This window comes from Leptonotus elevatus, chromosome 4, assembly GCF_054856555.1.
Source record: "Leptonotus elevatus isolate MCC_2025b chromosome 4, RoL_Lele_1.0, whole genome shotgun sequence".
Taxonomy (NCBI): domain Eukaryota; kingdom Metazoa; phylum Chordata; class Actinopteri; order Syngnathiformes; family Syngnathidae; genus Leptonotus; species Leptonotus elevatus.
The window spans coordinates 24,742,806-24,756,147 of record NC_141242.1 but is presented as its reverse complement, the minus strand read 5'-3'; the positions used below and the strand labels follow the sequence as shown (position 1 = coordinate 24,756,147).

General features: G+C 38.3%; 1 protein-coding gene across 1 annotated transcript in view; it reads left to right on the top strand.

Moving 5' to 3' along the window:
* Positions 1 to 13,342, top strand: part of plcg2 (phospholipase C, gamma 2) — a 38,422-nt gene that overhangs the window by 1,071 nt on the left and 24,009 nt on the right. Inside the window, 15 exon segments of the mRNA XM_086072643.1 lie at positions 492 to 684; positions 2,729 to 2,878; positions 3,355 to 3,448; positions 3,554 to 3,601; positions 3,716 to 3,800; positions 4,606 to 4,686; positions 4,774 to 4,814; positions 5,251 to 5,323; positions 6,697 to 6,798; positions 6,919 to 7,037; positions 8,795 to 8,880; positions 8,969 to 9,086; positions 10,381 to 10,549; positions 10,649 to 10,744; positions 12,815 to 12,901. Coding sequence (XP_085928769.1) covers positions 501 to 684; positions 2,729 to 2,878; positions 3,355 to 3,448; positions 3,554 to 3,601; positions 3,716 to 3,800; positions 4,606 to 4,686; positions 4,774 to 4,814; positions 5,251 to 5,323; positions 6,697 to 6,798; positions 6,919 to 7,037; positions 8,795 to 8,880; positions 8,969 to 9,086; positions 10,381 to 10,549; positions 10,649 to 10,744; positions 12,815 to 12,901 — 1,533 coding nt within the window. The 5' untranslated portion in view covers positions 492 to 500.

Here is a 13,342-nt window from a genome sequence, read left to right as displayed (position 1 = left end):
AAAGCATGAATGTGTGAAGAATATAATTATGGGAAAACATAAGAACACTTTACATTTGAAATTAGTCAGAGCTAGACTGCAAGTGTAAAGAATGGAATAATAATAATAATAATAATAACAACAACAACAACATGCTGGAATAATAAGGGTGAGAGGACCTTAATACTTTCCATCATAGCAAAAACACAATGCAAAAGGAAAACAAAAAACACTGTTTAGGCCATTGGTTTCGTCATTGGCCATTACATGGCAAAGTTCAAATGTATACTGTATACTACAGTACTGTTTAAGAAAAAGTGAGCTACAACATGGGGCATAAACTTTAATGAGATATGACCATATTTTGTAAAGCCCTGTCCTTCTCAAAGCTTTGAATATTGCACATCTATTTAACAAGTAAGCATTATGGTACATAAATGCTTGACTACACTATCTCTGCGATCAGCTGTCTTGGTCAAATAACTGTTTATGTCCCTCTTTCTCCTTCAAAGGCTGGAGAGATGGCAAATTGGGGGCAGCAGGGAGAGATGACAGAGTACAGGAAGAATATGATCAAACGGGAAATGGAGATGGGCATGGTCATGACAGTTTTCAGACAAAAGGCAGAGAGGCTCACTGTTCAAGTTATCATGGAAACGCATCAGGTGGCCTGGACACGCACTGCTGAGAAGACTGATGGCGTCTGTAAGTACTTTGTCATTATATTAGTGGTAGTACAGTGTTAATTGTTCTTAACAGTCAAAAGTTTGTTATCAAAAAGTTTGTTATCAAAATGCTTCTATGTTATCATCAGGGTTAGGGAATCCAGGTCCAGGAAGTAAAAACCGCTTTAGCCAACTGGTGTTTCTACTCAACAGGTTGAGATGAGCTCAGTTGAGTAGAAGCAGAAGCAAGGTTTTGTTTTTAACAACTTTTGGACATTTTCACAGTGCGTTGGAACTTGTTTTGGCTTCTGAAAAGTTTTGGAAAGGAGGGACAGCTCTTTAGAAGCAGAAACTGCACTTTTTGAAGCAAATGTGTTAGAAGCTACTGCATCTGCTGAAGAGCAAAAGGCAACAACACACCTGCACACCAGAAATACGGAGAAAACAGCCATGCAAAGAATGCATGACCAGGCCAGTGGCAGTACATATAATCTATGTCCCAGCCCAGAGCCAGCCCTATACAATGCCACGTCCTAGACAAGATTTATTTTGCCCCTTGATGTGAGACAGGCTTTAATTTATAAAATGAGAGTGCGCAATTTTAAAATAAAATAAAGTTTGAAATATTGATTTAAAAAAAAAAGATATACAGTAACCCCAACCTCCATCGCAGTCCCGCTATTTTACAGTTTTGTTTTTTTTTTATAAATCTTGCAATAACTTAATTTTGTAGAATATTTTGGGGGTACAATTCCATGTTCTCCCACTGGATGGAGGCACAGTATTGTAAACTCACTGTACTGTGTATTGTGTTTGAAAGAGGAAACAAAGTATCGCCTAGTGATGGGTGATACCAGACAATTATTTTTATACTGTAGCGATACTAATCACACATATATATTTTTTTACACTGATAAAACGCATGACAATAACAGAGCATTTAACATTTTTTATGTGTTTTGTTCATAACATAGTAATAATAACAAATTACAATACATTTTTATGAAGGACATGTAAAAGAGTAATAAACCTCCAAAGTAGAGGTGTTAAAATTAATTGATTAATTGCTTACCACATTAATCGACAAATATTTTGATAATCGATTAATCGTTTAGAGCACGTGCATACTTGAGGGCCTGAGTCCTGCATGTTTTCAAGGTCTCTCTACTCCAACACACCTGTTGTACGTGGGAAACCTGTAAAACGGGTGCCCAAGTCCGGTCCTCGAGAGGCCCTATCCAGCCTGTTTTTCATGATTTTCTCCACTAACACACCTGATTCATGATCAGGATCGTTATCAGGCTTCTGCAAATATTGCTGATGAGCTGATCATTAGATTCAGCTGCGCTGAAAGAAGGTGACATGTAAAACAGGCTGGATAGGGGCTCACGAGGACCGGACTTTGGCACCACTGCTCTAAAACATGCAGGACTCAGGCCCTTGAGGACCGGACTTTGACACCACTGATTTAGAGCCACTGTTAAACGTGGAACATTCCAAATACTCTGATTTCAGCCTCGCAATATTCTCTGATAGCTGCGGTTCTTTATGAATTTGGTAGTTAATCAAATAAGACATTTGCAAATATCTACTTTTACTTTGGTAAACTATAATCAACATGTTTCTCGATTGGATCTGAATCATAATTTATGGGAAAAAAACAAAAGCACTTGCGCTGGGTGCTCTTATTGCGTGCAAAATGTATGTATGTATGCCTGTGGCCGTTTCTAGAGTTTCACTGCAGACAGTAGATTGCAACACGGGAATGAATATGGCCCTCTCTAGCGGTTGTGGCCCTAACAACTGCTTATTCCATGTGCTGGTCCTGACTCCTGAGTATATAGATATAGCTAATGCTATAGCTGTTCAAACTGACAGACTGATCTGACTGACGGGACAGAAGACTGGATGGACAGTTTGTTTTTGTTTTGTTTTGTTACATGCCAGCATCACAAGGCAGTAAAGGATGCATTGCTCAAGCAGTGGTTGAGAAAACTGAGTGATTAAATGTGATTGCTCATGTTACACAATTATAAGGATTCACCCTTACAATTACATTGGAAATGCGCCCTTCTGTCTTTCAGTGGATCTATTTGAGATCCGAGAGGTTCGTCCAGGAAGAAATTCTAAAGACTTTGAACGGTTCAAAGATGGCAAGGATAAACATGATGACAATACTTGTTTTACCATCTTTTATGGCTCACAGTTCGTCCTCAACACCTTAAGTCTGGGAGGTGAGTATTAATATTATATTTTGGACATATTGTTTGTGGCTTTGTGCATACACAGAAGTTCCCATATTATATACAATATAAAGATGCACGATATCTGACGGGCCGATATTGGGAGAAAATGACATCGCTTGTATCGGTCCGAATCAATATTGCAAAATTAGACCGATATTGAAAGCGTAGCATTGCTCTGGTTGCTGTCACTTTAGGAGTTGCTGCATGACATAGGGGGTAATATGGCATCACTGTCAGCCACATTAGTCTTTTATTGTTCTTTATTTTAACCAGGGCTCTAGGTTGCGCCCAATTTGGGTGGGATCTTTGGATCAACATTCAATACTAATTTTCCAAGAATAACAGGGAAATGGAGGGGAGAAAGAAGAAGAAAAAAAGTGACTTTGCGGGTGCCGAACCATGAGTATGCAGGAGTCGACTGTACTGTTAAGGTTATTATTATGCTTTCCCCCCCCCCCCCCTAGCTGATTCTGTGGAGGGTGCGTATAAATGGCTGACTGGACTTGAAATGTTAGTTCAAGAAACACTGGCTGCTCCTACTCCAGTTCTGATTGAGAGGTAATCATACACACAAACACATATTTAACAGTAGCTTAAGTGTAATTTCAGTACAGTACAGTACAGTACAGGCTTATTAAACAAGTTTTTTTTGTTTTGTTCAAGCTGGCTCAGAAAGAAGATGTATTCTGTCAACCAGACAAAGACAAACAGGTACACTTCCTCCTCTATCGGTCCTTTATTTACTTGATTTAAATGGTTACTCATGTAGTTACAAAAGAGTAGTAGCCAGTAGGATTTGACGGTCCCATTATATGATCTTTACAGCATATCCATGAAGGAGCTGAAGACTCTTCTTCCTTTGCTCAACTACAAGCCCACCAATGTTCGTTGTCTGAAAGAGAAATTCTTGGTACTCTTACAGTTTTTTTTGTTAGTCTTTATTCTTAACTTTATAATTTACTACAAATGACAAATATATTGGAGAAGTACTTTTTTCAACGGGTAGGCATAAAAGAGAGCCTTTTGCCCAACTTTATTTTAAATCCAACAGAAGAAGCACGACTTAAGATGTGACGTCCTTCTCCATTTACAGTGGGGATGAAAAGTTTGCGCACCCCAGGTAAAAATTGGCATTATCGTGCGTAAACAAGACAAGGAATAAAAGTTGTATTTTAACCTTATCGGTCCACAGAACTTGTTTCCAAAATGTTCTGTTATTTTAAAAGTTTAAATGCTGGAAATAAAATCAAACTTTTGTTGACATGTTTTCAGAATCTGTAATTTGATGCATTTTGGAGATTTTTTCATCTTTCCTTGGCTTGTTTATGCACAATAATAGAAGTTTTTACCTGGGGTGCCCAAACTTTTGCTCCCTACTGTATACAAAAGATAGGCCTATGCAGTTTTTCTGGCACTGGCTTTATCTCAAAAGTTGCTTAAGTAAACATTACGGCGTAAGTGTAACTTGTTACTACACCGTTCTGTATACAATGACATAAATCGTTCTTATGTGTGAATCTGAATGGTTGGTTGTCTATATGTTCCCTGTGATTGACTGGCGATCAGTGCAGGTTATACCCCACTTCTTGCCTAAAGTCAGCTTGCGTAGGCCCTAGCACAGCCATGACCCCAATGAGGATAAGCGCTATAGAAAGTGGATTGATGTCTGCTGTAATACACAGTCATACGTGCATATTTATGCTCTCCCTTCACAGGAGGTGGGAGCAAAACATGATCGTTTGGATTTTGAACAGTTTCACAAATTGTACAATCTGATCATGTTTGAACAAAATGAGGTAAGTGGAATCACAAGTGGTTATATTCTTGTATGACATATACTGTACTACATATTTATGCAGTATTTTAATTTCATTTTCACTCAGATCCTTGAAGAATTCAAAAAGGATTGCGCTTTTATTTTAGGGTAAGTGCCTGTTTACTGTCTCAGGGCAAGTACAACTATATCTTGCACATCTAAAGGGGTCACCAACATGGTGCCTGTGGGCACCTGGTCACCCTCATTGACCACATGTGTAGCCTATGGGCCCATTCTATAGCTCACCAGTGATGGGACATAGTTATTTACTAGGAATGTTATAGAAAATGGAAACACTTAAGGAAATAAAAGCATTTGCATATTGATAGTGTTTCCCATCTTGAATCATGAATATGATCTGTCTTCACATAGGTTAATATTGTTAATTCTCAATACAAAAAAACAACATAATGAAAGGTGATTGAGCAATTTTGTTATTTCAGTATAAGAGTGTGTCAAATTGGTATAACTGGTATAAAAGCAACCCTACCACTAATAGTGTGTATTCTCTGTTTGACTATGTATACCATCTTATGTTGTTCAGTAATACAGATAAACCTGATGCCTCCATAGTGTTGCTTCATGACTTCCAACGATTTCTTATTTACCAGCAGAAGGTATGTCATAAATCCAGCAGGTGTTTTTTTCTGTGTTCATCCAACAATTTTCCTTCTAACTCATTTGCTCCCAAAAATGTATACATACGTTTTATTTTAAAAGTGTCCCAAAAACATATTTATATGTTGTTGTTGCTGTTTTTTTAATTATTATTTTTTTTATGCTGGAGCATACAGAAATCTTTGATGCAGCTTCTCAACTGCATAGAACAGTTGAGACAATGGTAATTATTACAAAACCGGCCAGCAGGTAGCAGCAGAGCAAAAGAGATCAACCAGGGCCATGTTGAAAAAAGCTAATTTACCTGCAGTTCTATACAGATTTGTGAATAATAATAAAACTTAGCTATATTCTAATGCTAATTGCTGCAAAACGGAAACAGATACAAATATACTTTTTTCCTGATGAAAGAAGAGACTCTAATCTTTCTTTCGGTAGGTTCCATGTTTTTTATAACAATAGAATACAATATTTTGTGGGCTTTGCAAAATTTGTCAAAATCTAGTAAAACAGATGGGAGCAAAAGGGATCAGGCGCTTCAGTGAAAATGGATGGGAGTGAATGAGTTAATGTTTTCAAGAATGGGCACTTATTTCTGACGCTTCAATGGTTGACAGTCAATGGTTGACATGATTTATAATCAGTCCGGTGCAGTCGACAAATAGCACATGTTAATTTGGAAAATGCAAAACTCTCAGAAATGTATGGCTAAGTAAGTTTGCACAATTTACCGTAAGACATAAACCAATCCCACTACCAGGAATTTTTATATCCCCAGAAATTGTGTGTGAGTGCTATGAAAGTTGCACCGAAATGTCCAAATTATTTAAATATGACAGCAGTGACCTAACCCCCATAGTGTTCTGTGTGCCGTGTAAAATTGACATTGGGGGCAAGCTGATAGGATGCTTTTGTACATTTCTGGTAATGCCCCGGTGTTACCCACCCGTCTATGGGAAAGTGTATATCATAACAAGAAGGGAGTGTCTTGGTCCCCAAGGTGACAACAAACAAAAAGGTCTGGGGTTTACTCAATTTATAATTTATTCCAACAAAAAACAGGCCAAAGATTAAACATTATTTACATTTAAGATATTTACAATGAAATTACCCAAAAATTAACTAATACAAAAAAGCCCTACAAACTAAGGTTGCACAAGCACAGATTATTCAAATGGGAGTACACTAAATTGGAGGCCGAGAGTGACATGCTTTTCTGCTGTCAGAACGCACGCAAATGGAGGATGGAAAAATTATCTTTCCTTTTTACTACTTGAAATTAAGTCGTGTACTTGTAACAACCAGGAGGTACTAGATAATGACGTCTATGAAATGAAATACATTATGTCTGTGTTGCTTTCTATTCCTGAAGGAGTCATGGGCTCGTGATCTCAATAAGGTTCGAGAGTTGATGACCACTTTCATTGATGACACCATGAGAAAAACCAACGACCCCGAGTTTACAGTCAGTGAGGTATTTTATCACATGTTCAAGAAAATCACCAATAAGGTTTCATCTCATTCTTGTTTATCGTTTCCTTTCAGAAATGCAGTATTGTACTGTATTTTTAGGTCTCTTATCTGTCATTTCTAGTTCCTCAGCTTCCTGTTTTCCAAGGAGAACTGCCTGTGGGATGATAAACTATCAGACATTAACAACCAAGACATGAACAACCCTTTGTCCCATTACTGGATCAATTCATCCCACAACACGTCAGTATGACATCACACTCTCACACTTAATGTAAGAGAGAAAGAAATAGGAGGTTACCCACTGCACATTTACTTTCACAGATCCAGCTGCCATGCAAGGTTAGGTTGAAATTAAATCAATGATCTCAAATATTATTCTTCCACTAATTATAAATACATTATTTTGTTCAGAGATGAAAATACTGGCTTATTGTATGTTCACATAAAGCAGTGGTGTCCTAACTATGGCCCGGGGGCCACTTGCGGCCCGCCGTCTGCTTTTCAGTGGCATAGACTAAAATTTACATTTTTCATGGCCCAAGAAGCTCGTTTAAAAAATAAAACATTGAGGTGAGTAGTTAGAAGGGAGAATGCCGGAAAAATAGATGCCACTACTAATAATAACTTGGTTTGTGTACTGTAGAGCTTTTCTAGATATGAAAAGACACAAATAAACTATTTATGACTAAAATTACACAGCGTCTCTTTAAATCACTGGTGAATAATGTTAATTCCATTTTGGAAGCAAACATTTGTTACTTCCATTTTCTGCTATCATATTCATGATCTCTGGTAACAGTTTTTTTTTTTTTTTTTTTTTTTTGTTTTTATAAAGGTCAACTTTTTAGAGTTTGCGCTTGTTTTGGTTCTGAATGTGGAGATGGGATTATGTTACTGGTCGCTGCTCTCTAGTCTAGTAACATGCAAGGCTCTTGACCACCCCAAAGTCTTAAAAAATACATTCCTTGTCCCCTTTACCCGAAAGCTGTTATGTAGAAGTTTTTCAAAATAACTAGAAAATATAAACAATTTGTAATTACTTGCTTGACTGATTTTAGCATGTTTAATAAATTAAAGTTGAAATATTTTAAAGTGGCCCTTTTTATGTATCTGGCCCTTAAATGGAAATGTTTGGACACCCCTGAAATTACCTGTATTTTTGCTTAAATCGATTGCTAAATGTGATCTTATCTTCAAGTTTATTTGTAGCTATGAGCCATGGAAATCACAGCAGTTGACAAACAATATTGACATTCCCTGAGCTTGACCCCTGTCCAACCGGGCAAAGAAAAACTGAAAACTCCAGTTGGAGAAAAAAGAAGAAATCTCTCTATGGAGCCATAGGAAATTATCGGCTAGTCAGGTGTTAGCCTGCAAGCTAACTGCTCCCCATTGTCTATTAGCAGGGGTTAGCCTCAAAGCAAAGCAACTTTATTTACAACGAGCATTTAATACACAACGTGTTTTAGATGATTGAAAGTACGATTGCTGTAAGCAAATTCAAGTGATTAAGACGCACGAGTGGAAGGACTCCAAGCGGGCAGAGCTGCTGCTTGTGTTTATATTATGTGAATGGGCTCTAAAGTAATGTTTCAAGTAGCTGTGGGTTGTCGAAGAGTGGAATTTATTACACTATCGGTGGAAGTCTGTAGCCTTAACTTACCTTTGTAACATATCTACTCACTGGACTGGCATTGGGCAACATTTTCTCCTCTCCTGTGCATGTGAGAGACAGAGCAGCTTGAAACTTTCACTGATGGTTGGCTGTTAGCTCCCCACTGCATGAGCAACCAATCAGATGGGCGGCCCAAAGCTGGAGAGGAGCCACAGCAGACAGACAGAGGCACACTGCAGCCATCAGCGCCAAAATAACCCAGTTTTTAATTGATCGCATATCATTTACATACATTACATAGAAAGTGAAATAAACCTTAGCTTCCCTTTCTAAATGCCAAACAAGTACCAAGCTTTTAATGACATCATTTTTTTTTTTATAGCTATCTGACAGGTGACCAGCTTCGTAGTGAGTCTTCCACAGAGGCTTATGTGCGCTGTCTGCGTCTGGGATGTCGCTGTGTTGAACGTCAGTATATTCTATACTTCCACCACATGAAATTCGCTTTTCCAATTGTGTTTCTTATGTTCGTGTTTTTGTATGGTATGTAATAAAGTGGATTGCTGGGAAGGACCCGGAGAACCAATCATCTATCATGGTTGGACCAGGACGACCAAAATCAAGTTTGAGGATGTGGTTAAAGCCATCAATCAGCATGCATTTGTTACCTCGGAGTGAGTAGAACAAATAATGTGTTCAACACTTTTTAAGTTAAAAGACAGTCAAAACAATTTGTAATGTAGTTCTTAAGTCCTCCTTTTGGTGCTTAAATGCATGAATTATTTTGGGTTTGGATTTAACTTTGAATTGACCAGGAGCAGGGTCAGGGGTCACACAAAATCTTTTTTTTTTTTTGAGTTTCAGACTTTTGACCTAACTGAGTTATCAACTGAGTGGGGCGTGTAACAAGAGCTTTGGAACCTCCCCTCAGTGACAGTGCCTTCTGAAAATGTAGAAAATAAAATAAATTTAACTCAATACTTATATACAGTATATCATATTGATTTGATTGTAAGGCTGCTCGATTATGAAGAAAATAATAATCATAATAAATTTGGTAATAATTGAGATCACGATTAAAACAATCATTTGTTTTTTGGTACAAAACAATAAAATGTTTATACATATAAACATATAAAATATATTAAGAAAAATTAATTTCTTTGAAACACTATAATTACGTAAGTTCATTTTGGACCAAACAAGATTTATTAAGTTAGTCATGTTAATATATTTAAACAACTCAAAATTAGTATTAATAATCTTTCATTTTTGTTTACGATTATGCCAATTTTGTAATTGTGGAGTGTAGTAAGTGAATTTGAATTTCAATTAATTTCACAGCCTTATGTGATTGGCAGAATAAGAATTGCAAGAAAAAAATTGATGGTCCGTGTACTTTTCGGCCATTTGTATGGATATTGTCGTGACTGGCAACTCCATGCTGCTGTGAGTCGTGTAAACGCTGGTGTAGTTTCCAGTGTCAGTTAGCAACAACAAAACTCTCAAAAGGACTGATTTAGCGCTGTTAGTGGCTTAAAACCAGCATGGAAAATAATGAGGCCTTGTGCATAAAAGACTGCAAGTTGTACAACTTTCTACAGTTTTTAGGAAAAAAGGAAGTTGAGAAATAGGGTTAAAGTTGTTTCTAAAAAATATGATATCAAGGTTAAGTTTTTGGATGAAGGATCGCCTGTTTAACACATTTGGTACACCAGTAGCAAGATGGCTTGAGCATTAAGTCCAATAGCCTGATTTCTTGAAAAAACGCAGGGAGAGATAACATCAACTGTTCAAAAACAACAACAGCAGCAGCAGCAAGTGACTGTGATCGATGGGTCACATGAAGAAGGTGAAATACCTGCTCTGATGATAGCAATCTTGTCCACAAAAATGACAGATACAACAGTGATACTACATTAAAACCTAAGATTGTCATAATTAGTTAACTATGACACCCTTTCTCAGGTTCCCAGTCATTCTGTCTATTGAGGAGCATTGTCCATTGGAGCAGCAACGGCAGATGGCCCGCATCTTTCGTGAAGTGTTTGGAGACAAACTTCTTCTTGAGCCTCTGGACCACATGGCTGAGCAGCTACCGTCACCCACACACCTGAAGGGCAAAATCATCCTTAAAGTAGGCCTACTGTGTGTGTGTGTGTGTGTGTTGGGGAGGGGGGAGCTTTCATAAGAATTTTTATCCGACAATATCAAGTTGCTATTTGTACATGTGCAGCACAAGAAGCTCAGTGTTGACGGAGGAGACACCACCAAAGAATTCATAACGTGGCAGAAACAGGGAGACTTGGAGATGTGGGACCCTGTCAATCAGGTATTTAGACTTTTATCACAAAATTGCCTGAAACACACAGAGAATTACATCAAATTCATGTAGGCATACAATAAGGGATCTTAGAGTAAAAGGGGAGCACAAACAGTACTGTGACTGTGGAGCTGGGCTGTTGGCACGTCAATAGTCAGTAGTCAGTTGTCAGCCGACTGGCAACTTGCCAACAACCAGTTGCCATTTAACATGTAGCCATAAAGTTATACTTGGAATAAGTCGGATTGTATCAAATTTGTAGTTCTACCTCATATATGGGAGGGGTGGGGTGGGTTTTGAAAAAATCATAAATCCTTAATTAAACGGGCACAGGCAACATTTTAAGTTAAATTATTTTTTACATATACAAGTGGAAGTTAATTAGTCTAAAACTAGTTTAAACTGTTAAAACCAATTAAACACTGTTTAAACACTTAACTAATGGCAGACAAGGATCCATTGCGTCACTGATGCATGTCAAACATGACGGCTTGCATGACATGTTGCCATCGCTTTTTTTTTTTACATGGTTTGATGTTCTATGTCAGTAATTCTTAACCATTGAGTTGGGCTGTGAGCGCCATCTCGTGGGCCGCAAAGTAATTTCAGTTTTGTAGCTGTGGGCCACAAGAGCCGCAGGCAGCTTTCAATTGAGACTTTGTACAAATGTAGCAGGGTATTTTTGGGTATATTCAGACTAGAAAAGTCCTTTAGTTCGTCTGTCTGCTTTTTGCAAGTGGACTATATTGCGTAATCACGTCGACCCGCGTGATGATCTGTGCTTCCATTGGACAAAAATTACGCATAAACGCAACAAAATCCCGGAAATAGAGGAAAACATGAAATTCCGACGTGCTGCATATGCCCCGCATATTTGTGGTGTTATTAGATGCAAGATATTTGCAAGCGTCAATGGCAGGTCATTCAACGAAGGTTCCGCGACGCTGTTTTTAATTTTGGAACACGTCGTCGATTGCGTGCCCACCACAACATGCTGACAACACCGTGGCTAAACAGAATACGGATGATTATGAATGAATCTAGCACAATATTCACTACCGGGCAATATTTCCCCCCAACGATGCTTGGCTACGGTGGCTTGTTAAGCCCAAAAAGTCGCATATGTCCTGCAGTTGGAGCGGATCAGCCGTGGTTTGTATTCAGACTGCGAAGCGAACCGCACCAAGTGCGTTTGGAAGCGGACCAAGACCACCTCAAAAAGTAGGTCTCGGTCCGCTTGTTTGGTCCGCACCAGGATTCGTTTGTGTGTATTCAGACCTGCACAAAAGGTCCGGATCAGTGTGGGAAACGAACTCTGGTCAGTTTAAGCGGTCCAAACAGTGCAGGTCTGAATACACCCTTTAAAACCCGAATACCCCCCCCCCCCCCTCCCCGCGTTGACAAAAAATCTGTCCACACTGCCTTGTTTGTTTTAAAAAACACATCCACATAACCCAAAAATGGGGAAGTGCGTTTTTAAGCTCAGATGCATGCCAAGTTTCTAGGTGGCAGTAATTAGCCAACTACTGCTCGACTTTGATGTCACACAAGACGTTGTTTTTTGTTTTTTTAAATAAAACAAAATACATGTAAACAGTCAACCAGAGTGAGTACATCATAATCCGAGCATCGAGGAAAACTAAGAGGATAAATACAAAATTTAAAAAAGCTTCACTTGTCTTTTTTTAACAACTTGAGGTATGTGTATGTGAGACGCCGTGTAAAGAGGCCCTCAGAGCTGTTGCTGCTTTCTGTCACTAGGTGGGTCGTCAGATTTTTATTAACCTGTATATAGAAATGTATTCAAATTAGTAGTAGTAAAGTAAGAACCCGAACAAAGAACATCATGGACAAGTATTTAGTTATTAAATACAAACAATTATAAGTCAACATAAATCACTTTTTACAGGAAAGGTTGGGCAACCAAGGTCAAAAAGGTTAAAACCCCCTGTTCTATGTTAAATTTGACAAGTTTTAAGAAGTTTGACCTTTGACGTACCACGATATATATACCAGTGTAACCTGTCAGAATCATTACAATCAACATGTGAGCATCAGGCTTGTGCATGCCCTTTTCAGCGGTGGAACAAGCACTACTGCGTGATCTGTGACGACATGCTGTATTACGCAGAGGAGTACGAGGAGGAAAAAGAAGACCTCAGGAAGGTAAAGGAACCATGAAACTTACATGGAAAATGCATTTCTTTTGAACCTGAAATTGAAGACTGTTGTTAAATATTCACATCTGCAGCCAGTTACCACCTCAAAGACAATGTATGAAAAACACAACAAAATAAGCAAGAGAAAATTGATAGATGGGTTGTTATTCTTTTTGTTTTCACTGTGGTGAACAGTTAACACGTGGTGAAAGCGGACAAGTGCAAGGAACGACATCAGCTGAGATGCTAAGATGCTAACAGAGTTGACAAAGTGTCTTTCTTATCAGGTTATGGGATAACAACATTGCACCTTTACCAGCTCTCAACCTGGTTAACTAATTTGCTCCCAAAAACATATACGCACATTCTATTTTAAATATTGGTCCCAAAAACGTGTTTTTATGTCAGCATACAGTAGACTGATGCAGCCTCTGACCTGGAGAGGTCA